Below are 25,282 nucleotides of genomic sequence, written 5' to 3' on the forward strand. Positions count from 1 at the left end.
TGAAACCACGAAACTTTTCATTTGAAATCTAAATTGATCAAAATCGGTTCAGCCATCTCCGAGAAAACCTAGTGAGATTATTTGTCACTTACACACTCACACATAGCCATTGTTCAGCTCGACGAGCTGAGTCAAATGGTAAAAAAAAATTTTGAAGAAGACTGCAAATTTATATATAATATATAATTGATATAAAAAGACATTATTATACCACCAGGTGGATTAAAACAGGTTTTTAGAATAACTCCCCATAAGCGAGTTGATGCAACGATTTCATTGGATGTATGTATATGTAAAATTCTGAAATTATATTCCAAACATTTTTACTGAAATGAATTCCAAACCAGTGTACATGGTTTTATTAACACACTATAAAGCCTTATATTTCTTTTTTTTTTATTCTTGACATGCGTCAACACAGAAATTACTGCAAAAAGTCTATTACTTCTTCTAACTCCCGGACTCGTGCCTGTTGATGGGCCCACTTTGCTTCCGCTGATTTAACATCGTTCAAACCCCACTTATCGTTAGTCACTCGCTGCAGGCAAAGTTCGTTTTGATCTTCAGTTGAAAGTTTAGTGGATATATTGTTCCCATCTGGTCTAGAGTGTTTTCGTTTAGCAGGACATATTTTTCCGCCTGGTGGGAATGGAGGTTCGCTCATGAACTGTTTTAGGCAGCTCTGATGATATATGTGACCACAGTACATACGGATAAGAAATTTTTCATGATCATCACCTTCATTTATCTCCTGAGCGCATCCTGGAAGGGCAAGTTGCTCACAAATGGGACATACTTCCACTGGAAATTCCTTCATAGCTGCAATGATGAATCGACACGTTCGTTCCAAACTTGGCTTGGGAATAAATTGTAAGCTTGTTTTCAGCTTTCTTAGAGGTGCTTCTACGCACTGACGAGCGATTTCTTTGGCTTGACCATCAACGAAACGAATCAGTGCGTGAGGCAAATTGCTATCGCAACTGTCCCATTGAATTCGTTCGACGGGATACTGATCCGCTATGTAAAATTTAGCACTAAAGTGAAATGGTCCACCTCTAGCCGTAAGAAATAGGCTTGAAGATTTTTGGCGTATTTTCAATTCTCCACAGTTTTCATCCAGTGTCCTCTTTATGTTGAAGATTTCTTCTGTCACAATACATAACGGATTTTCCCGTAGATAAGTGTCGACAAATTTAAGAACACTGATCACCTGAGGTTTACCAACGAACTCGGTAATTTTTTCGTCACACAGTTTAGTAAACCGATCCAAGAAGATAGTCGGCAAAGACCTACTTTTGAACTCTAATAAAAGCTTGTTCTTCGGATACTCAATGGGAAATCTGATACAAACCGTTAGTTGGCGGGTATTGGTTTGGTTGATGTCTACTCGTATCTGCGAAAGAATCTCATCAATATGAGAATACTCGAGAAAATTCATACATACCAAAGAGTTCATGCAAGTTATTAATTTGGAATTAGGAATCACGTTGCAACATAATCGGGATACTTCATTAACTTCGTCATCAATCAGACCCATGTTATTAGGTTGTCCATAAACTAAGTGTATATACAGGAAAGTGCACAATATACCATATCTGGAGAAGACCATATAAAATAAAACTTTAAATTTTTTTCAAATCTTTATGACACTCTGATCATGACCAGGGATGCCAGGTCATTTTTTCAAAAAACTATGATCGAACCCAAAACCTGTCTGTGAAAATCTGTGACCGTTTTCCGTACCCCAAGAGCAATTCAAAATCAATTTGGTGAGCCCAAAAAATAGGTCTCACTACAAACTACCAACACACACCGCTCTGTACCTATTTCCTCAACTGCTCAGTACTTTTTGGTGCTAAACAATGCTCGATTTCCAAAATATGTGGTTAATTCAAGAATCTGTGAAAATCTGTGATCATTTAAGGAAATCTGTGAAAATCTGTGTCATTTTTAAAATATGTGCAGAAAATTCAAAATCTGTGAATCACAGATTAATCTGCGAACCTGACATCCCTGACAGAGATGCCAGATATTTTCATAGAAAATCTGTATTGATTCGTATAAAATATCTGTATTTATCTGTATTCGCTAATAAAATGAAATTTCTACAATACAATTATGTTTAAAGGTGTTATTCCAATAGATTATGGTTATAGAATGGTAGATTAAATTTCATATCTTATATTATATTCATCGACGAAATTTTCTAGTTTTTTCCTATCAACAACAATTGAATTACGGTGCCATATACTTGTCTAATTTGAAAATGTTCACTTCATAAGTTGAGATTGATTTCCAAAACCTAGAGTGACTATAATCAGAGTGGCGACAGCTGTTCGTTTGGAATGACAGCTCCTAGTTCCAAACGAGCAAACGACCTGTCAATTCAATGTAAAGCTAATGGAATGTTTTGAATTGATGCCAAAATTACGGATGAGATGTCGTCACTCTGGTTATAGGCACTCTACCAAAACCCAATATGCAACGTCAAGTCAGTCTGGCAATAGTGTTTCATGATGCCAAGACTTGTCTAACTTTTAAGTTCAATTTAGTTACAAATTTTAATATAAATGGATTTCAGTGTTCTTCATTAAATATCTGCACAAAAAATATATATATTTTAAAAAGTGATTTATACATTGATTCCTAAACGGTTATCTCGTCATTGCAATTAAATACTAATAGATAGCTCAAATACTAATAGATAGTTTAATTTTTTCCTTAATACTTTTGGGGAAATCTGTATAAATCTGTATTAAATTTAAGAAATCTGTAAGAAATCTGTACTTTGTATTAAATCTGTATGCGCATGTAAAAATCTGTATAGAACAGATAAATCTGTATAAATGGCATCTCTGATCCCTCACGCTTAGAAAAAGTTACTCAAAGTTTGAGTACTAGTTACTCATTTTCAAATGATACATGGAAACGTCAAAAATTGAGTAGTTATCATCAATGATATTGAGTAACTCCTACTCTAAATTTGAGTTTAACGCAAAATATCTTTTTATAGTTACTATTCGCATTCGCGATAAGTCTAAAAGTTGTAATAACCATTTGTAGCAACAGGTTGTATTTTTTGTTAGTGAGACGCGTATTTCGAGGGTGAGTCGATCAACACAAACGGTGTTGTGTCTGCAAAAACCGGAATGATCAGCTTCGTGTTGTGCTTTAGAATGGAAACGAATATGCTCAATATGAGGAATAAGTGTATGATTGGTGACTGAGCATAACACACTACTCCAAGCGACCACCACTTGATATAGTATTGAGTTCAATTATTTAACATTTTAATACAATACACTTAGAAAAGGAGCAATTTTTTTGCAAATTTGGTATATGTGAAATAAAATTTCACACAAAATTTGAGTGATAGTTACTCTATTTTTGTACATGTACGAATAAAGTATTACTCAGTAAATGAGTAGATTTTACCCAAATATCGTTTCCAGTGGAAGAACTCAAATTTGAGTAACTTCGGAGTTACTCTAAATTAGAGTTGTTCCACTTTTTCTGTAGATGAGTGAGATCTTACTCATTTTTGAGTAACTATTTTTAAGCGTGCTGATCATGATTGCTGTCAAATGCATACATTTGACACCTACACCCTCATTGAACATAACTCAAAATTGAGTGACACATCACTCAAATTCATAAAAAGTGCAAGTACTCTAAACTTGAGTTACCACCTATCTACACGCTTACTTGTGGCTACTCAGTGAGTGAATCGAAAGTACTCATTTTCGGCAGCTGTGAACAGACGTCAAAAAATGAGTAGAATATAAAACTATCACTGAGGCAAAATTACCTTATCGCTCCGACCGACATTTTCATGTGTGAAATTTTCAAGTGTTTTTAGGATGGAGAAAATAAAAAGTTGTGTGGACCGCGAGTCGTATTAAGCTCTAGTTGGTAAGTAAAATACATTATGTTTATGCATGTTTACATTGTGAAATAGAAGTACATTGTGAATAGATTTCCAATGTCCCGTGCATGGTTGCCTGATGGTTCCGGATACTCATTTACAAACGTCAACAAAAGAAAGTAAGTTCTACTCAAATTTTGCGAAAAGCATATTTACCCAAAATTGCGTAGTTCCCGTTCTACTCAATTTTGGGTAGGTATGGTTTTTGCGAAATTGGGTGACTTTTGACTCAATTTTGGGTAGCCACAAGTAAGCGTGTACTCATTTTTGAGTTAAGGGACGAAATTTTCAAAACTTGAGTAATTTTTAGGAATGTGACGTCCAATATTTTCAATGAGCGCATTTTCGAAATATCTAATTATATTACTGCTTTGCCCTATTTCCTGAAAAAATCTCCACAATAAACGTTTACATTCTATAGGAAAACATGTATTTGTTGATGTAAAAGCTTCTTTTTGTAAATTTGGAAATGAGTGATGCAGGAAATCATTTCTGTTGTGATTAGCAAAAGTGCACGGAGGAGCGAGTAAATTAGCGAAATTAACAAGTTTTGCCCAAAATGAGTAACAGTTCGGCTGAAAAGTTCGTATCGTTTTATAGAAACACACATTTTTTGCCAAAATTCGTTTTTATTATTCAACATAATTGCCATCAGAGGCGATACAGCGATTATAGCGATCTTCCAACTTTTCGATACCATTTTTGTAGTACGATTTGTCCTTTGCCTCAAAATAGGCCTCAGTTTCAGCGATTACCTCTTCATTGCTTCAAAATTTTTTACCAGCGAGCATTCCAGGTCTGAGAACAGGAAAAAGTCACTGGGGGCCAAATCTGGAGAATACGGTGGATGAGGGAGCAATTCTAAGCCCAATTCGTTCAATTTCAGCATGGTTTTCATCGACTTGTGACACGGTGCATTGTCTTGATGAAACAAAACTTTTTTCTTCTTCAAATGAGGCCGTTTTTTTTAAATTTCGTCCTTCAAACGCTCTAATAACGATATATAATAGTCACTGTTGATGGTTTTTCCCTTTTCAAGGTAGTCGATGAAAATTATACCATGCGAATCCCAAAATACAGACGCCATAACCTTACCTGCCGGTTGTTGAGTCTTTCCACGCTTTGGGTTCTGTACATCGCGTGCAGTTCACTCAGCTGACTGTCGATTGGACTCCGGAGTGAAGTGATGGAGCCATCCCAACTAACCAAAAGTTCGGATAAAGGGGACTGATTTGGCTTAAGCAGCTCTCAAAGTTAATCAATAGGATTCTAAACAGCCCATTTTTTAAGTAATTATCCACACTTGAAAGTTCGCGCGACGCAACGGAACGAACTTCTAAGCTGCTTCTAGAATACATTGTTCAGCTTCTATGCAGCGAAAAAGTTCATGCGGAACTTGTTCTGTACTTTCAAGTTGCTAACGTGCACTCTTAAGCAGCGAGAAAGTTCACGCAGAACTTGTTCTGTACTTGGAACTGTCAAAAATTGCCACGTGTTTCCTTAAGCAGCTAGAAAGTTCACGCGGAACTTGATCTGTACTTTCAAGTTCTCAAAAGTTCCGCGTGTACTTTTAAGCAGCAAGAAAGTGGACTTTTTAAGTAATTGTGGAACTTCTGGTTGCTTGGGATGTTTCGTCCATTGTTATATATCGACGAAAAAAATCGGTTTTATTTCGATATAACAGCTCCAAACACTGCTCAGAATCATCAATTCGTTCATTTAGGGGTTAGCCAAATTTTGTGCTAGGGCACATAACCGTTTTTATTATTTTTACGTTTCGTCTTTGACTCATCAGTGCAGAGCAGTTCAAATTGAACTGCTTAGTGCTAAACTCGGTAGTTCAATTTGAACCGCTAAGCAGACGTAAAGTTTCTGCTACTTACAGAACACTTTTTGTTTTGCAACGAAGTGCAATGTCTTTTCTGACGTGCCGAACGAAAACGTGTTTTCGACTATTTCTGGCCGATGCAGGTTTGGTCATTTAGGGGTTCGGCACGTCAGAAAAGACATTGCACTTCGTTGCAAAACAAAAAGTGTTCTGTAAGTAGCAGAAACTTTACGTCTGCTTAGCGGTTCAAATTGAACTGCCGAGTTTAGCACTAAGCAGTTCAATTTGAACTGCTCTGCACTGATGAGTCAAAGACGAAACGTAAAAATAATAAAATCAATTCGTTGTTGTTTTTGATCGATTGTGAGATCACGCGGCACCCATTTTGCACAAAGCTTTCTCATATCCAAATATTCGTGAATAATATGTCCAACACGTTTCTTTGTTATCTTTAGGGTGTCAGCTATCTCGATCAACTTCACTTTACGGTCATTGAAAATCATTTTGTGGATTTTTTTCACGTTTTCATCGGTAACAGCCTCTTTTGGACGTCCACTGCGTTCATCGTCTTCGGTGCTCATATGACCAGTACGAAATTTTGCAAACCACTTACGAATTGTTGCTTCGCCTGGTGCAGAGTCTGGATAACACTCATCAAGCCATTTTTTGGTATCGGCGGCACTGTTTTTCTTAAAAAAGTAGTGTTTCATCAACACACGAAATTCCCTTTTTTCCATTTTTTTCACAATAACAAAAGTATCTTCACTCAAAATACAATATCTCACAAACTAATAATCAGACAGCTGTCAAATTTATACACGTATCTTTTGAAGGTTGGTACTTACTTTGAAGGGTGGTGGGGGGTCTTTGCTTCTGTGACAATTTGTGTCAAAGGGGGGATGGGGAGTAAAAAATCGTCAAAAAAAGCGTGACGTCTTTTATGGACAGCCCCTCAGAGCATTTTTACGAATGCTGTACAAAATGCCAGTGCGTGGGCAACGTAGGAAGTTAGACGGATCCTTTCCAATGGCCGATGAACAAGTAGCGGCTTCCTTCATTCGTTGGATAGAAGTAAGTTAGTATTTGATTAAAGCAAAGAATTCCTCAATTCGAATGATATTGAGTTATATTTACTCACTCGAGCTAATTTTCCTATTTGTAGCACTGAGTAAATACAAGGATAATTTTTTTTTAAATATTACCATTTTATTCTGTTTTAAGTATATCACGTCACTATACAAATTCACTATATATCTCACGACACTATAAATCTTGTATAATAAACGTCACATCACATATGCGCATTTCGAATACAATTTATATTCTTCTTCAGTGTGATAGTTTTGTTTAGTTATATATAAGTTTTGTTTAGTTATATATAACAATAATAATATATAACAATAACTAAACAAAACTATCACACTGAAGACGAATATAAATTCTATTCGAAATGCGCATATGTGATGTGGCGTTTATTATACAAGATTTATAGTGTCGTGAGATACATAGTGAATTTGTATAGTGACGTGATGTACTTAAAACAGAATTAAATGGTAATATTTAAAAAATTTTATCCTTGTGAAATCATTCTGTTCAAACACTCAAACGAAAAGTTACCGAGTAAATGTTACTCAGAATACCATATTTACCATATTTACTCAAAAGTGAGTAAACAAGCTTTACTCACTATAGAGTATACCACTTTTAACTAAAGTGAGTGAAATTGTACTCACTTTAGAGTAACATTGAACTAGCGTGTAATCTTTTTGTTTCGTAAATCATTGCACGCACCCATCTGACACCGGTATGTGAGCACCAGCCATTTGAAAGTATACCGATTACGTTGAGCCCACCCCGGTGGGGCGATTGTCATCTGCATACAATTGGCTTGAAGCCGAAATTTTTGGTTCTTTTGATTCTAGCACAGTTTTTATCTGATAATCAAGATCACAAGCGAAATGTAAGTCAAACAATAATCTAGAATTGTTAAGCCAACATGAATGTATTGATATTTGTAGATTCGTGGGTGTTTGTGTTCATTTTTCATCTTTTGCGCTAGTGTCGGTGATATTTAGAGTGATTGTTGCATTTTAATACATCAACGATAAACATTAACAAAAAGGCGTCGTGACAGGATGCCGATTGCACGCGTATTGTTTAGCTACACTAGCGCCGTCCTGAATTCATTGGAACACATATGAAACAGGCACATTTCTGCGTCAGTTTGTGTACAGGGATGCCAGGTTCACAGATTAATCTGTGTTTCAAAGATTTTGAACTTTCTGCACAGATTTAAAAAATGACATAGATTTCTAAAGATCCTAGGTTTTCACAGTTTTTTTAATCGAGCGCAGTTTAGTTCGAAAAAAGTACAGAGCGGTTGAGTAAAAGGTACAGAGCGTGTTGGTAGTGAGACCTGCTCACCTAAAATGATTTTCGGTTGAGTAAAAGGTACAGAGCGTGTTGGTAGTGAGACCTGCTCCCCAAAATGATTTTCGATGACCTTGTTTTACTCACAAAATTGATTCCGGGCTGCTGTAATGGTACGAGTTACGAGCACAGATTTTCACAGACAGGTTTTTGACTTAATCATAGATTTTTGAAAAATGACCTGGCATCCCTGGTTGTGTATGGGTTGAGTTTATTTTACTTTCAAATATGTAAGTGCCATGTTTTAATATGTATATTTATTTCACTATTAAGTACGATTTCTAGGGCGGATTATTGGAAATCAAATGATCGTAAGTACTGTGATTTCTGCCATTGTTGGATTGCGGATAATAAACCGGTAAGAGTAAGTTTTTCATTCGGGTGATCAATTTTTCATGGCTATATTCCGGAGCAGAGCATTCAATTCCATGAAAGTGGTCGACGCCATCAGCAAAATGTGCAGAAACGATTGTCCGACATTACCCGGAACAGCTGCAAGCAGCAAAAGGAGCAGACTAAAATTGATGCAGAAATGAAGAAAATGAATGATGCTGCCATGAAAGCTTATATGCAGGATATAACTGCTGGTGCAGATATTTCTTCCCGTGCCCTAGCAGAAGAACAACGAGCGAAGGCTGCGGCAACAACAGCTGCCTTCTTCGAAACTGAATCGGCAGGTCCAAGTGTTGGGTCTCGAATATCTAAGAAAAAAATCGGCAGGGAAGCAGATCCTTTTTACATCCCGGGTGATTTTTCTGATGAGGAAGGATCAGGTCCGAGTAAAATAACAGCCGCAGCTATTGCTGATGCGGCTAAGAAAAAACGCTTAGAGGAAATCAGTAAAATGGGACATGGTTCCCTTTGGGTTGAGGCAACTTCCAATGAGGGTTATACGTATTATTGGAACATTAAAACAAACGAGTCTATTTGGGAGGCTCCCAAGGAAGGGTTCATGAAGAAGGAAGAATATCTCAAAATTACTCAATTGGCGTTGCAAAAACAAGAAGAAGCATTGAAACGGGAAGTAAAGTTCGAAATTGACAATGCCTCAGAGATCGCTGCCAGACTTAAGCGAGAGCAAATTGGAAAACAATACGGTCGTAATCGGATTGTAAAGGAAGAAATTGAAAACCTGGCCGATTTAAAAAGACAACGGTTGGAGGAAGAAGTAATTCAGAATACAGCTGCTGGTCCTTATGGAAGCTGGCAAATAGTCGAGCATAAGTTGGTATTGAGCCTTGCATTCTTCGGAGCCAAAGATTTAATATTATTTTAATTCAATAGGGAAGAGAAAATGGTTGATTTACAGTTACCAGTCGTACCAGAACCTTTGTATGTTCCAAATGTTACACCGGACGTGCCAGAGCGGAAGTTTAAGGAGAAGGTTATTGCTCATATTCCAGCGGACGAGAAAAGCTCCCTTAATGATGTGTTTTTTAAGAAACGAAAAGTTGCCCGTAACACTCGACAGCGTTTGGATACCGATTGAGCTAAAAATATAACTTTTCCGCGTTTTTTTCACTAAAGAAGTTTTAACCTTGTCAGTGTAAATACAGTTATACAGGTAAATTATAAGAATATCGTTCAACTCATTTTTATGACAATCCTTTCGATTTATTGTATTTTTCATATAGAATAGATGTGCAAGTACTAGCAATTAATACATGCAAATTTTTCTGCGAATTTTGATGTTGATTATTTTCCACGGACTGCCCATTAATACCTAAGAAAAATTTTCCACGTAACTGAAGATGTTTTTAATCTTCCGTTCAGATTGATGAATTTCATTAAAAAAGTCTTGTGAACTCGTTATCCTTCCGCCATTACTTTACATCTTTAATTTCAGTCGTCGTGTCGTTTCAAAATGTGAACTTCTTAGTTACTAAGAGTATGGTTACATTAATCGTCTTTGAATTACTCTGTAATAACAGAGCCATCGGGTGTAACCCTTCATGCTATTCTTCCTATACTTACAATATTATATTACGTAATATGGTTGAACCAACAGCATACTCAAAAGCAAAGCCTTGGTATTACATTAATTTTGCGGAATTTGACCTTCTGTTACAGCAGACTTCGCAGCCGATTCATAGTGTGCAGAGTCATTGAATGGCTGGTTTTACAATCCTACTTGACACTAAGAATCCTTTTAGGTCGGGTGACAACATCAACGAGCGCTCTTCTCTTTTAAACATATATACCACTGTACTATAAAGTGTGCACGCATCATGAGAGCACATGTTTATTTTCTTTCACCTCTAGTACCGAATCACACTAAAAGGCTAGAGCGGAGCTCTTAAATAATAGAAAAACACGATTTATTGTCGTGTTTTCGATTTTCTTTGCTGCGATAAAGATTTTCATATCAAGGCCAGCTCTAATTTCTATAAATTAAAAAAAATCATAAATTTCCGGTCACTAGTGCACGCGCTAGTGAACACTTGGGTGAGAGCGATTCATGCGAGGAGAATGTGGTTCATTCGCATAAGCTTTTATTAAACACAAGCGCATTAGATTTTTTATCGTGTCGTAACAAATGAACAAGCATTCATCCTTGACAGTTCAGCGGTACTGTTTACAAACAAGCTTAAACAAAAATCGAAGAAAACGTCTTAAACATATCATCTTTACACTTTGCAACTAGTCACTTTAATTTAATAAATCTCAAAAACAAACCGTATCCAACCGTGAACAAATATTTTAAAACTCTATTTAGGCGATATGGACCGTAAATGGACTCATCCACATTATTTACAGACAAACAAAAAAATCTCTGTTAGCAAACAGTACTGCTGAACTGTCAAGATATGTTCATTCGATTGAGGTTAGCAGTGACGGTAAAAAACCTAATACTCAAAGTCTGTCTATTCGACACTGAGGAAAAGTGCGCTTTCCTTTTTGTGCGGTGTTCGCCGGCTGCATCCTTAGTGTAGGTATGAAACTTACGCACTGGTGTATCACTCTAGTGAAATGACACACAATTTTCGAGTTGGCTACCGTATCACATCGAATCAGTCAACCCACCGTCCTTTTCATTTCATTTTGGATATATCGATTCTCAGTTTCCGGTTCCGCAAGTAAACGTACTCTCTTTTCATTTTCTCATTGATTTTCACAAACTAAGAATTGAATTTTATCTGGATCCAACTTTGTGTTCAAAACTTCGACAATCGGCGAATTTAGTGTAAACGCATGTTAGTGTAAAACCAAATACCAGAGCGATTAACGAGTAAAGGCAATAGAAAACGAATGATGTTCATAACCTTTTCGATATTTAAGCAACACTGACTCCCGGAACTGTGATCCGGTAAAGTCGATTGTCTGGAGGAATCCTTTTCTGGAACTTGAGGGGCACATCTTCATTGTTCAAAGACTGATGTGGCTGTGTTTTTGTAGGTCTGGTGAATGAGCCGAAAGTTGCGAAAGTCTTTCGACTTGTGTGATGGTACCTTGTCGTCGAGTTGAAGCAACATATCACGTTTCGGTTCTCCATTGCTCTCACGATCTTTTCATGCGGCACTCATTTTGAACACTTTTGACTCTTTCCCTAGGGTTGTTGGGATTTGGATATGATTTGCTGTTTAACTTAGTTGTGTTTTAGGTATCGTATTCATCCAATGATGCTTGCAGTCCGGCGTCATTCAACAATTTTAGATTATCGGAACATGCGATGTTGTTAAGGTCGAAATCTTTGATTTTTCTAAACAATGTTTCACGTGTTTCAAGTGTTAGAGCGCGATCGCCTAATATACATATGTACATGGAGCATATGCTCAAAATTTGGCACTTACGTCGACATCTTTGACGCACGATAAAAACTGATTGAAAGAACATTTTGAAAACCCTCAATACTATTTCGACTATGAATTCAACGAAATGAAATGACACTTATGTTTTACCAATAGCAACACGGAACATAGAATCGAAAGGTCAAAAAGTAAATAGGAGTTAGGTAAAGGTAAAAGCTTTATTTTCTGCCCATTACAGCAGAAACTTATTGAGACTCATCATACCAATTATTTAATGCAATGCACTCAATGTTTCGCAAGTTCGAAATTTATAAATAGTTCAACCCAACTCAGAGACTTTTGTTACAGTAACCCGTTTGATTTATTAAATAAATACTGGAGTGGCGTAGCATAAACGCGTGTAGATAACTACTTAAGAATCTGGCTGCTTAGAATGTTATTCCTGTATTCCATAAGCTGCTTGGAGTAAATCTGCCAATCTATACAAACGCTCTATACTTTTCCAATAGTCTTCGGCAGTGATTCCCAAAGTTCTCAACAACGAATATTTCATTTGATCCACCGCGCACATCAGCCACAATGAAACAAAAAATAAAAGTTTGTATCAAGTTGCAATTTGTTGATGTTTTTCCATTCCATTTACAATTCATGACTAACGATTGGCATCCGATGATCTGAACTAGAATATTGAATTGAACCTTGTTTAAACCAGCGCCTCTTTTACGTTTTAATGGGCCGGGAGCAAGATTTATTTGTGGCCCCGAACAAACTGAATGACCTTTTAATTTTGCTCGGTGGGTCCCGTCAAGGGCCCCTCAAGACTGCGGGCCAGGGGGCACGTGCCACCATTGCCCCTCTGTAAAAGCGGTCCTGGTTAAAGCTAACTATATCTACTCAAAATTTAACTTCTTCATATTGAAAGAGGCGTTTATATGGCGCGCATGGGAGGGAAAGCATTTTGGGTAGGTCTACATAGGTGATTGCAAAAATATCACATTTACAAGATATCCAGCTCTTACATTTCCCGAACATATAATTTGCAACATCCTTTTTGCGAACATAGCGACCTCAGGCGGGTCCGCATCGAATCTCGCGCATAGAAGTAGGAGGAAGAAATGTCAAATTCATGCGCGCAAAAATAGCAGCACTGCGCACCCATACAATTGATATGATATGTTGAATGTTATGCCGTGCGATGGCGTTGCTGAACTGAAGATTGAATTCGCTCCAAGCTGACAGGGTCTGCTGATTGGAACCCTTTTCTCGCCAAAATGTTATACAAGAAAAACCCTTTATTTTATTGAATATGATTCGCGTATCCTCAAAGTACTTCGCGAACCCCTGATTGAGATTAGCGCAGACAACAGGTTGGGATTAGCTGGTCTATGATTATACGTCAAATCTTTCTAGAAATAAAACAAATTTTGTAGAATTTTTGAAAATATCTTTAATATAATATTTTATAAGTCAATATAATTGAAATTTTTTTAAATTTTGTTTTTGAGTTTGTTTCATAATTCGTTTTTAATTCATAATTTGAACCATCACCATTGTTTATAATAGTAATATGTATGTATTTCATTTCTTTTCTCTTCTCATATTCGCATGTATTGTGATAGTACTTCATTCTTCCTAACCGCCTGAATTCAGTGGTATTTTTGCTACATTTATTTTATGTCAGATCAACACTTCTCGCTGTTATTTGACCCCGCGAAACCTTCTTGCTCTAGTATGAATGTTTTCTTTCAATTTGCCACCGAGTAAACATAAAATACCGACTCGCCCTGCTTTGCCTCAGTTTCAAATGAAACGAAAAAAAAAATCTTTGTATTCAATGTATTGAGCCCTAGAAAACTTCAACGAAAAGCTTAAAGTAATAAGAGCGTTTTTGTTGCATTTTTGAAACACTTTATTGACTATAATAAACAACTGAAGATTATGAGAATACATTGTATGCATAAACAATCGTAGAGCCTGGTTTCAGCATAACTTTGAACTGCTAATAGTAGATGGAAACGATGATATATTTTTGAGAAAAACACAGCTTAACAAAAATACACCTTTCAGCAGTATGCAATATCCTAAAAAAGAATGAACGGGGAAAACTCTTTTGATGTTGGCTTCGATCACTTCAATACCTTTTTTATCGAATCTTCCGTTTATTCAATACGGCTTTAGCCCACCTAGCTCTAAAAATCACATATAGACGGAATGTTTTTATTAAATCGCTGTTCTCCATGCGGTTTAAAATTAGTCGCCAGCTTTTGTGACAGTTTCCTGCTTTTCTTAACATGTCTGTTTATACTTTTGTTGACATTGCTATTTATGTCTTACTTTGAACATTACCTTATAAGTAAATAAAATTATTTTTTGTTTTTTTATGTTATTTTTGTATAATATTCAATTAGTGTTCTCATCGCATGCAACGATTATATAAAAAATATCTAATTCCTTTTAATTCATTTTATGTTGCTTTACTTGGTTTGGTTTCCTTCTGCTTTGTTTACCATTTTCTCCTTTGCATTACCTTCCCCAGCTATCTTGTTTGCTGTTCTTCTCGCATTAATTGGTAATTATAAGGCCTGCTTTAATGTTGGTTGCGTTCTCTTTTAAATTAAGTTATTTATTTCTCTATGTTCTCCGTTTTGTTCTATTTAGAAAAGTTTGCTTGCATTTTCTTGCACTTGTTATTTTCTTTTTATTTTTTGAAAATATATTTGTGTCTATCTACTGTTTTAGTTTTTCCCGTGTTATTTCTATTTCCGCTTGTCATACATTTACTTGGTTTTGCTTAAACGGTGTTTTTAAACTTGATATTCGAACCCAGATCTATCCTGATTATTTCAAATATTTGTTGCTTCTATCTTCGGTTTGTTGCATTTTTGGTTTGTTGATGTTTTTAATCGGTTTTTCTTGGTTATAGATCAAAGCGAAGCGGTCCACTTAGTCTGTTCGTTCGCTTCCCAATCGCTCTCATTCACTCTCCCTGCTTTCTTTCACATTCATAGGAAGGCACCGTACTTTGTAACGTCATTCTACCAGGGTGGCCGAGTGTGATGTGGTTTGTGTGAAAGTACATGTGAGGTTAGTGTGTCTTTCTAAATGTAAGGGCTAATGGGGTTATGGTGAGTGCGCATTGTAATGAGTTTTAGTAGGTGTTTTTTTGGTTTATGCAAGAACGGTATTTACACTTTAGCCAATCAAAAGAAGAAACGAATTGATTAGTTCTGAATAGAAACGTGCTGCTTTTAACTGCCAATAAGTTTGTAACTTTTGCTCGTTGTCGATATCGATAATGTTTGCGTAATGTAGATTTGAAAGTTGTTATCCAATTTTAGATCTCATCTATCAGATGCAAAGCTTAGAGAAAAGTTGAACACTATGCTGTATGATTTTCTTTTGCACAACATGTGAATTTGATTAATAATTTTGAAAATTTGAAGATTATTCGAAATGTTTTATTCCTAAAAATCCACTCAATACTAGATTAATGTCAAGTAAATGAAAAAACATCTATCAAATTTTGTTTTGAACAGTTTTCGAGTTTTAGGTACCGTCAAGGTTGCTATATTTCGTGACTTTCGATTTCTAATCGCGAAAGGTTTGCATATTTTTTGGTAAAATTTGTAATTGTTATTAAAACGGTAATAATTTCCTAAAGTGTGTTAAAATTGTTCACGGAATTAGCACGGATTTTTCAGGTTATGTGTTTTTTCGCTTTGTTCAGTGAACTAGTAAGTGTGAGCGAATTTGGTCCAGAATATATTCTCTTAGTTATTGATTATTGAGTGTTTGTGTCTGTGTGTTTTTCTTTTAGTGTTGTTACTAGCACAGTGGGCATTCGTGGTGGTGCTTCGATATATTTTTTGAACTTTAATTGTAATCTTCTCAATACTTCTTAATTGCGTATCTATTAGTTGATTTTAAGTACGTTTCAGTTGGCTTCTCTGTTCTACAGCTACAGGTGAAAGATATAGCGCAAAGTATCCCTGTCTCATTCTAAATGTTAGTGTTTCAATTTTGTCAGTTATTTTGCTAAGATCAATGCACAATGTTGACTTTAAATTTCCCTTAATTTAATCAACAACAACATGTTACTTTAATATAAACATATTATCTTGCCGCTGAGTCTCTTTCCACTATATCGAACTTTCTGTTACATCTTGGCCTTTACCTGTTTTATAATTTCTTATTACGATTTGAAAACTTAAAATAGGGCTGTAAATATAATTGTTCTCCGGCTTAAAGACTTAATTGAAATAAAAAACAAAACAAAAAACTCTGCACACCGTTTATAAAGATCTCTTTTTATACACAACGGAAAAAAACTATCAAACTTAACGGTCGAATTTATACTATAAACTAACATTGTGTTACTAGTCTAATCAATATGCCTACTAAATAACCAGGAAGTGAGAAAAATATCTTCTTCTTTTCATCAGTTGGGGAATTAGTTACACATCTGTAGAAGATTGGTTATGCAATGCAAAAAACAAATGAAATATAAAACAAAAAAATCGGTAGCAAGTCACGGAAATAATTTCTCGAAGACTGAAAACGATAGTTCTCAAATGAAAAAATGTATGAGAACTGCGCTGCGGGGAGGGGTATAGGATAGCCGATGCCTTTCATGCAACCCACCTGGGTTCGATTCCCGACCCCGCACATAGGGTCAGAAAAGTATTTTGACCCGAAGAGGCGAATGACCATAAAGTTAAAATCTCTATAATAGAAAAGAAAAAAAATACACTGTGCAATACAATCGGTTGCGTTGCATTGAAGTGAGAAAATATCCGGAAAATTTTTCTAACTATTAGTATAGTAGTGAAAGCTGGGTTGCTGTTATGCATTGTTAATTTGTTTTCGATTGTTGAGGTTTCAACCTTAAGGTCATTTGCCTCTTCAATGTAAAAATAAATATTCAGTGTAAAATGTAAAAATAAATATTTAGTGAATCCAGAGCAATATTATTTCACTATCTTGCTGAAAATCTGAATATTGAATTGATTAATGGCGCACCGGAAAATTTGCGCTCGGGGCAAAATTTGATTTGCCGCCCCCATAGTTGGGTTAGTGATCAAAAAAAAAAGTTTCCTCAACTTCATCTCTGGAGGGATCGGTATAGTCCCAAGAATTGATTTGCCGTCCCAAAAAAAACGTTGGACCCAGGACGAATGCCTTCTTTGCCTTCCTACATACGCCACTGTCATTGACATACCATTAAACGGCAGAAATTTAAGTCCATATCCAGGTACTATTTTTATGTCTCTCTTGTTTCTCTCTCCTTCTGATTAAATTTTCCGATCGTTTTGATTTCCCCATTCAAAAGAAGGAATTGTGGCCCGAAAGCCATCAATAGGAGCATCATCCATTCGTAATCGCTTTCGTTTCCAGTTACTCGTTGTCTTCCATATTTTGACCCGCTGGTATTGCAATCCTATCAGTCAAGTATCACCGAGAACAAATTTACCATTCTGAATGTGATCGATAATGGATCCAAAATGACCAGTGATGACCGTGAGGATGCAAAGCCAAATGTGGTGCACAAATCGAATCATTTCCGTGACTTCTTCAGGCACGCTTGAATTGCGTAGCTACCGTTTTCGAGTAGATCGATAAGTTAGTCATCGACGTTTTTACTACCTTTGGCTACATAACGTTGTGTACAGCTTTATCCGGTTAATTTCATCCCCTTTACGCTTGACTGCGTTTATATTCTATTGGACGGACAATAAATATATTTGCGTTTAACAATTTCAGTTATTCTGCCATTAGACGATTCAGTGGTTTAGATAACGAAATGATAAGAAATTGGACAGGTTACGCATGAGCAAAAAACATCTAAGATCAAAGCGAATAGAAAAGTTTCTTGGACATTTTAAAGTCAGTTACGACTGATTTCCTTGTCTGTTAGCCGTGTCAGCGTCATTCCTACACAGAATCATTATTTGTCATCATGAAGATGCAGATAGATGAAGTAGTGCTACGAAATTATCTATGAACGAATGGTACTACAGTATAGTTTAGGAAGTCCAACCAATGGGATTTATCAAACAATTGATCATTCCGGATGCTTTGTGTATTCAAGGAAGCGATCAGAAAAAGAGAAACATTACCAGCATATGTTTCCCTTTCCCTCGCCTAACATCATTGATGACTCTTACTGAGCAGATGCGAGTTGAACTCGTATACATTGCTCATCTGCTCGCCACAAATGTTGCATTTCCAAGGATTGCTTTCGCTGTGGCATCCTTTATGGAGAAAGTATAGTGTTTGGTCTGGGAACTCAATTCCACAGAACAGACACTGCAGGTGCCGTTTCGATTTGGGCCCACCGGACAGTAGCATGTCCGCTTCTGGTCCAGTCGACGTGATGGTACCGTTTGAGGTAGTTGCAACGGCTACAGCCGTGGCGTTGTTGCTACTGATGCTACTGCTGCTCAATGTTCCATTGACACTGGTGCCGATTCCGCTGCTGCTGCTACTGCTGCTGCTGCTTGAGCTGCTTGACGAGGTACCGCACTCCGCCGCCGGAGATGAAGTAGCGTTACAGCTATTCGGTATCGGACTACTGCTGGCCGGATTCGGGGAGGTGAGCAATCCGTTGCGGCTGGCACGACTCGTTGCTCGGGCCGAGATTCGCCGTTTGAGATCCTCGCGGAGAAGCGATTTCAGTGGTGATACCTGAAAAATCAAGGAACATTTTTGAATACTAAGTTTTTCACTTGGGTCTTGGGTGTGCAATTGTATTGTCACTACCACCCGGAGCGATTGAAGCTGTATTTGATTATGAGTATTCCGGTGTTTTACTTTCATTGAAGACGAATTTGTACGAATAAAAAAAAGACATATAATTTCATGAATAAATTCAACAAAACCTCAACAACTATATCTCTGCTATGAGAGCACCTTCTTATTTTTAAACATTACTTTGAGAGACCACATATCACTCACGTCTTTAGCTGTGGATAAATCTTACTTTATTGTTGAGCACCTTTTCAAAATTTATTGTTTGGGAAAGTGAAAAGTTTTTGATCGCGAATATCTCGAGTTGTATAAAAGAAAGAAAGTTTGTTTCGTTAGCAACTAACATAATCTATGAAACAATAGAATTTAGAATCATATTCAAAAGAAAGTTTATCAGACCATAAGATAGCCAAAGTTTTTGACAATCAGACAATCTTAGGAAGTGAAGTGAGTTTCGTTTTGATGTTTTTGAGAACTTCCCGAAACCAGTATAACCGAAGTCGGTTTTTGTAACCGGTAACTTACATAACCTACAGATTGAAACAGTTTAAAACTCCAAAATTAAAAACCCTTCTTAATCCACCTAGTGGTGTGATAATGCCTTTCTCTTCTTTCGTAACAGTATCATGAGAATATATTTCATACTTTTACTAAATAATTTCGGATGCTAATTTTGACACCAATTGATTCAGATTGATTCAAGTAGTTCACAAAAGCATGCTTCAGTGTTTATGTCACACAGTCAGCATAATTTTTCCAAACTAGTGCTTGACATTTGCTTTGCCTATTTGTTTGAGAAGAGTGGTGCTAATCTAAAAAACCCCTTCTTAGTCGACTTAGTGGTATTTTCATAGATCTTGAAAAATCACCAAAGGGTGGGGGGAGGCAGGGGTACATGAAATTTTCGAAATCGAAAAATTTTTTTTTTAATTTCGAATTTGTTTTTTTGAAAATATCGACTTTCTGGGAATTTTTCGATTTCGGAAATTTCATGTACTCCCCCTATGGTGCTTTTTCAAGATCGAAAATTATCAAACCTTAACCGCCGGGCAGCACCCCTTACGCATATCCGACTTAGCTCAAATTTTGCATGAGGACATTTTTCGAGGTGCTTATACTTTTGAACAATAGCGCTTTACTAAATTATAGGTGATCCCAAGATAAGAGCGGTAAAAATCAACGTGTTTTGTCGGTTACGCCACTTATACCATCATATCTCCGGAACTAAAAGTCACAGCCATTTGATCTTTGAACTTGATCAATGACCCGATAGTAGCATTAAAACGAGCCCAAGTTTGTTAAATTCGGTTTAGCCATCTCTGAAAAATTGAGCGCGTAAAAATACAACGCGTTTTGTCGGTTACGTCACTTAACCAATCATATCTCCGGAACCAAAGGTCACAGCCATTCGATATTTGAACTTGATCAATGGCCCGACAGTAGCTATTAAACGAGCATAAGTTTGTTAAAATCGGTTCAGCCATCTCTGAGAAAATTGAGCGCGTAAAAATACAACGCGTTTTGTCGGTTACGTCACTTATACAATCATATCTCCGGAACCAAAAGTCACAGCCATTTGATTTTTGAAATTATTCAATGGTCCAACAGTAGCTTTTAAACGAGCCCAAGTTTGTTAAAATCGGTTCAGCCATCTCTGAGAAAATTGAGCGCGTATAAATTCAACGCGTTTTGTCGGCTACGTCACTTGTACAATCATATCTCCGGAACCAAAAGTCACAGCCATTTTGTCTTTGATCTTGATCAATGGCACGACAGTAGCTTTTAAACGAGCATATGTTTGTTAAAATCGGTTCAGCCATCTCTGAGAAAATTGAGCGCGTAAAAATACAACGCGTTTTGTCGGTTACGTCACTTATACAATCATATCTCCGGGACCAAAAGTCACAACCGTTTGATCTTTGAACTTGATCAATGGCCCAACAGTAGCTTGTTTGTTTCCAGTATTTTTGATACTTCCGATCATACCCGAAATCAAATTTTTGAACCACAAACTACCCAAAACCTGCAAAATACAAGAATTATACGTCTAGTTGGATTGTTTTGGCATTTATCTGCGTCATGTATAGGAACATGCTTTTGGAATAAAGTTCAAGTGTTTCATAATTATCAGCTTGTATTTTTGGAGTCGGTTATCGTATATGGATAAACTTGTATTGCTTTGTACGGGATTGTATAAGCTTTCATTTAACTGATTGTGGTTCAGCGGTTTCTGAGAATTTTGCGCAATTTCTTAATTCAATAGCAGGTTATCAAGTAGTACCAATCATTTGAATCTTAGCTTTTGAAAATCGTTTAAAAGGTCTTTGATAATCTCGAGTGTAAATTTTCAAATTATTTCGCACATTTTTCCCCGTTACTCTGGAAATTCGAATGGAATGAAAGCAAGCTATGGGATCAAAAGACCTTTGATTTGACAAACAAAGATCAAATAGCTGTGACTTCTGGTTCTGCAGATATAATGGTATAAGTGACGTAACTGAAAAATCGGGTTTTTTTTTAATGATCTATTTTCTCAGAAGTAACTGAACCTATTTTAACAATTTTAGACTTGTTTGGAAGCTACTCTTGGTCATTGATCAAGTTTGAAGATCAGTCGACAGCACTGCCCAAGCGCCATTTTTGGAGAAACAAAAACCCTTCTAGCAACTTCGCGCCCTCGAACGCTTCACATGTCAGAAGCGTCATTGGACCGAAAACTCAATTGGGATACGAAAAATGGAGGTTTATCATCCGAACCTAATAAACCCTGTTTTGCACAGTGCCGTATGCGACAAAACGCGCTTGGCTATATCGATTTCAAACAACTTAAGCTCGTTTTGATGCTACTATGTGTTAATTAAACAGGTTTAAGGTTTGATCACGTTCAAATGAAATATTCGTCTGAAACTGCAAACGAATCAGTGATGGATCGCCCAAACAGGGTTATAAAGTGCAAAACGAATGCGCGAAGTCGTGATGAACATGAAGGGACTTGTTCGTACAGTCCTTGAAATCCTTCAATCACCAGTTTTTGGTTAATTTTTTGATGACGGCCCGTAGCACAGGGATGAATAGCGGGGTTGGTTTATCAGTGAGGAAAACAGAGTCAAATGGCTTAGTTCTGCTAAGGAGCATGTTGATAACGTATATTACAGAACTTTAAAAGCGACACATCTAAGGCACGATGAAGCATGGAGTGAACTTATGAGTCATTGTCAATTCAGGCGGACGGACCTTGAAGCGTAATTTGTATTTCAGCAAAGCATTTGTACTGTCTCGCAAACATACCTTTATTAGTGAAGTAAGACTGGAGGACGGTGTCATACTGTCGTTCGAGTTACTTATGTTACATAACGGGTTTTCCGCACTGCTGTTGCTTCGTGGTTTGGTTTCATTGTACTCATCATTTGTCGTTGGTTCCTACAAATGTGCGAATAATAATTGAACGAATCGTTGACCAGTAGAGACTCAGTTTTACTCACCTGTTTTATAGGAATTAAGCTGATTGATGGTGTAATAGAGTTATCAAAAATAATATGCCTTGAGCTTTGTACTAGAGATGGAAGCATAGAGGACGAGTGGGAACTGGAAGGTGCGTTGGAATCAGCCGAGTGCGGTGACGAAGGTGAACCACCATTCGGTGGCCGCACTATCGCCTGTATGTCCAGCGCGGAGGATATCGATGGGGTCGGTGTGTTCCGGTCGTTGTTGCCACCACCACCACTACCTGGTCCATTGGTACTGTTGCTGGTTCCGTTTGGACCGTCGCGGCTGCAGTTGAGAGCTACTTCGTTGTTATCCGCCATCGAGATCTCTACGTGGGGTGTGAGAAAGTGCATCGGTGGTGTAGCATTATCCACAGATCGCATCGAATCGCCAGAATCGCTAAACGCATTGACAGCATTCATCGCGGCCAAAGCCGGCAACAGATTGGCAGGATTATGCTGATCCAATGCAAGTAACAATGAGGACGGTGTCCCTGGACCTGGGTTGTCCAGATCGATTCCATGCCGGTTGAAAAAGTGTACCCGCAAGGATTTCATTGTTCCGGCACGATAGCTGCAAAGTGGACATGTTTTAACCAAATCATGCTGACCCACATGTTCGTTCTGGAAGTGTGCTCGCATTGCAATTTGTCGCTGGAAACCTCGGTTACATATCGGGCAATGGTACGGCAGTGTTTTGGTGTGCGTTGTGAAATGTTCTGCTAGATGGTCTTTACGGAAGAACCGTTTTTGACATACCCGACATTCGTACGGTTTGACACCGGTGTGTCGCATTTTGTGTCGACGCATGTTCGCGCCATTTGAGAACTTCATATTGCACACGTCGCATTCGAATAGTTTTCGATTGCCATTATTGTTATTATTGTTGTTGTTAGCGTGCAATGGATTATTGTTGTTAATTGCACTAGAGTTGTTATTGTTGTTGAGATTATTCTTAAGGTTCTCTAGCAACTGGGCTGCAGCGGAGCTGGTTGTCGTAGATTCAGAATTATCAGATAGGTTATCGTCGATGCTACTGCCGCGGTTTGCGTCGTTGTTGCTGGTATTGCGACTAGCCCGTAAGGCCGATATCGTCGTCGACAAACAGTTGGCTAGGGCGCTGCTGTCCATACTGGAATCTACGTTTCGTTCCGCATCACAATCGGGTTCGTCCTTAGCTTTCATAATGATACTCGCTGGGGGCTCCATTACGGGATGCGACGATGTGGTGGAGGATGTGGTCGAGGAGCCCCCGCCTAAGCTTACTGCTCGCGCTAAGCCATGCGAACTAGCTGAATCTGGTTCACCAGTGGACATTATATTCCTGACAAAGATGGTGGATGTTTACGTGTTCGTCGGGAAACAATGCTTGCTGCGACATCCAGGATGAGATCTGCGAAGATAAGAAAGATAAAGCTACATCAGTCATTTTTTTATTATCTTGTTTCAAGATCGTTACAATGAAACTTGGCTAGATTCACTCGTCCGATGTACATAAATATCAATTGCATATAAAATCGACCCTTTCCAAACTTCTCCGAAGCAATACGTACTGAGTCATCTGATTGATCAACCTGGTTCAATTTCGCGCTCACTAGGTGTGCATTCGTAACATTTCCAACTCCCATTAAATAAACAGAGCGCGATCGCGCCGAAGAGTCATTAAAAAATTGGGACTTGTTACGAAGTCTTCACCATCATCTGCTTCACATCGATCGACCGTCAGCGGGCTTTGCGGTTGTAGCAGGTGAAGGCAGCGGCGATGGGTGCGAAACCCAACCAGACGTAATTCTCTTTCCCAAGAGAGTGAGAGTTACGAAAACGCACAATCGGCTGACGCGCAGCGTCCACCGTCGAGGCATCATCAGCACCACCAGAAAGAAACTGGGCAGCGAAACTAGCGCAGATCTACCTGCCGTGACCGTGTCCCACTTCAGCTTTCCTTCCCGCAGGTCAATAATGATACCGATGCGGTGTGTTGCTACCTCCAGAGAGTGAAAATGAGGCGGGAAACGAAAGTTTTATTTTCAGAGTTTTTTTTAATAAAGTGAAACGAGAGGATGCACCTCCGAATATAGGCCGGAATGTCCATCCGTTTGTCCCTGTACGTGCTGACCGGGTAGAAAAAAATGTTAAACTAGAAACCAGACATAAATAATTATGATGAAGGGAAGCATCCATCATGCGGCAAATTGTCACAACTCTCTACGAAGTGAAATAGGTCTATCATTGAACAACCGTGAAGCAATCCGGGTATCACTGAGTGCGGTTTTAATGCTTTCGGCAGGTTTCTTGATGCAACGCTCGTCAGCGTTATACGCCGTATAGCATAATGTAATATGCATTAATCCGACCTGCTGAGCGCCTTTGTGCGCTGCGTGGGTAATCAGGTTATTTGGTGTGCTTTTGTGGAACAATGAGTGGGCTGAGCCACGTGGCTTATACTGGCGAATGAGGTGGTTTGGAGTAAAGTTTTATGTAAGCAGTATGTTTGGGTATGCTAATGACTCTAACATCTAACAAAAACTAGTTGCTATTAAAAGCGAGATCGAAAATCATCTTGAATTAAATGAAAATGTGCAGTAGGACTCTAGATTTGATGCATCGTGCGATTTAGTCTAACGTGGACAAAGTTTTACGCATTCATTCACTGCTAATACTATTGCGCGCTCCTTCATCTGGCGTATAACCGAGTGCATTTATAGATTAGTTGAAAGTGAAACAACACGACGTACGCTGACTGTTCTGTCTCTAACAGCTCTGACAAGCCATTTCATGAATATAGCTAAAATACGGACGATAACTTAATGTGTAGGAAACTACGTGAATTGAATTCTTAACTATTATCATTATTCGGTGAAATTAGTCCAGATAGTTTGATCAAAGTACATTCAAGTAGCAAACAAAAATCAAACATCCTCTTCGTCTTGAGCTTGAACGATCACTCCTGGTTGCTACTCCATTACTGATCGGGATTAGCTAAAATTGTGTAGGAAATTTCTAGATGACCCGACCTGGGACTGGTAAATCATCCTTCAATGTACATCTTCTGATAACCCCAGAATTAATTGATCAGTACCGTAGAACGTAGACCGTCTAAGGAATGGGAATCTTATTG

At 37.8% G+C, this 25,282-nt stretch overlaps 3 protein-coding genes across 8 annotated transcripts in view; 1 reads left to right on the forward strand and 2 right to left on the reverse strand.

Annotated features, from left to right (window-relative positions):
* Positions 1 to 335: 335 nt before the first annotated feature.
* Positions 336 to 1,673, reverse strand: LOC131438171 (uncharacterized). Its single transcript, XM_058608003.1, has 2 exons — positions 1,445 to 1,673; positions 336 to 1,393 (listed from the first exon to the last, which is right to left on the reverse strand). Exons 1-2 carry the CDS (start codon positions 1,607 to 1,609, stop codon positions 425 to 427), a joined length of 1,134 nt encoding a protein of 377 aa, XP_058463986.1. The 5' UTR covers positions 1,610 to 1,673; the 3' UTR covers positions 336 to 424.
* A 6,110-nt stretch (positions 1,674 to 7,783) lies between these two features.
* Positions 7,784 to 9,761, forward strand: LOC131438318 (WW domain-binding protein 4). 2 transcript variants are annotated; one of them, XM_058608238.1, is made up of 5 exons: positions 7,784 to 8,144; positions 8,205 to 8,413; positions 8,469 to 8,541; positions 8,599 to 9,411; positions 9,468 to 9,635. In XM_058608238.1, coding segments are annotated over exons 2-5 (906 nt in total). In that variant the 5' UTR covers positions 7,784 to 8,144; positions 8,205 to 8,411; the 3' UTR covers positions 9,486 to 9,635. The 2 variants fall into 2 exon arrangements, with proteins under 2 accessions (XP_058464221.1, XP_058464220.1); XM_058608237.1 differs by having other exon boundaries at positions 7,840 to 8,144; positions 8,599 to 9,407; positions 9,468 to 9,761.
* Positions 9,762 to 13,424: 3,663 nt separating this feature from the next.
* LOC131435202 (myosin-G heavy chain) overlaps positions 13,425 to 25,282 on the reverse strand; it is a 96,228-nt gene continuing 84,370 nt past the window's right edge. For all 5 annotated transcript variants that reach the window (XM_058602847.1, XM_058602844.1, XM_058602845.1 and 2 more), the window contains 3 exons: positions 22,162 to 23,557; positions 21,968 to 22,099; positions 13,425 to 18,616 (listed from right to left, as the gene is read on the reverse strand). In XM_058602847.1, the coding sequence (XP_058458830.1) occupies positions 18,080 to 18,616; positions 21,968 to 22,099; positions 22,162 to 23,481 (1,989 nt within the window). In that variant the 5' untranslated portion in view covers positions 23,482 to 23,557 and the 3' untranslated portion in view covers positions 13,425 to 18,079. The remainder of the gene's footprint in view (positions 18,617 to 21,967; positions 22,100 to 22,161; positions 23,558 to 25,282) is intronic.

The sequence above is a fragment of the Malaya genurostris genome, chromosome 3 (genome assembly GCF_030247185.1).
Source record: "Malaya genurostris strain Urasoe2022 chromosome 3, Malgen_1.1, whole genome shotgun sequence".
Lineage (NCBI taxonomy): Eukaryota > Metazoa > Arthropoda > Insecta > Diptera > Culicidae > Malaya > Malaya genurostris.

Bases quoted from the DNA above. Each gene is read 5' to 3' on its own strand.
- LOC131438171 (XM_058608003.1), bottom strand. From the start codon at position 1,609: ATGGTCTTCTCCAGATATGGTATATTGTGCACTTTCCTGTATATACAC. The intron at 1,394-1,444 runs GTATGTATGAAT...ATTCTTTCGCAG, and splicing joins TAACTTGCATGAACTCTTTG to ATACGAGTAGACATCAACCA.
- LOC131438318 (XM_058608237.1), top strand. The intron at 8,542-8,598 runs GTAAGAGTAAGT...ATTCCGGAGCAG, and splicing joins GGATTGCGGATAATAAACCG to AGCATTCAATTCCATGAAAG. The intron at 9,408-9,467 runs GTTGGTATTGAG...TTAATTCAATAG, and splicing joins TGGCAAATAGTCGAGCATAA to GGAAGAGAAAATGGTTGATT.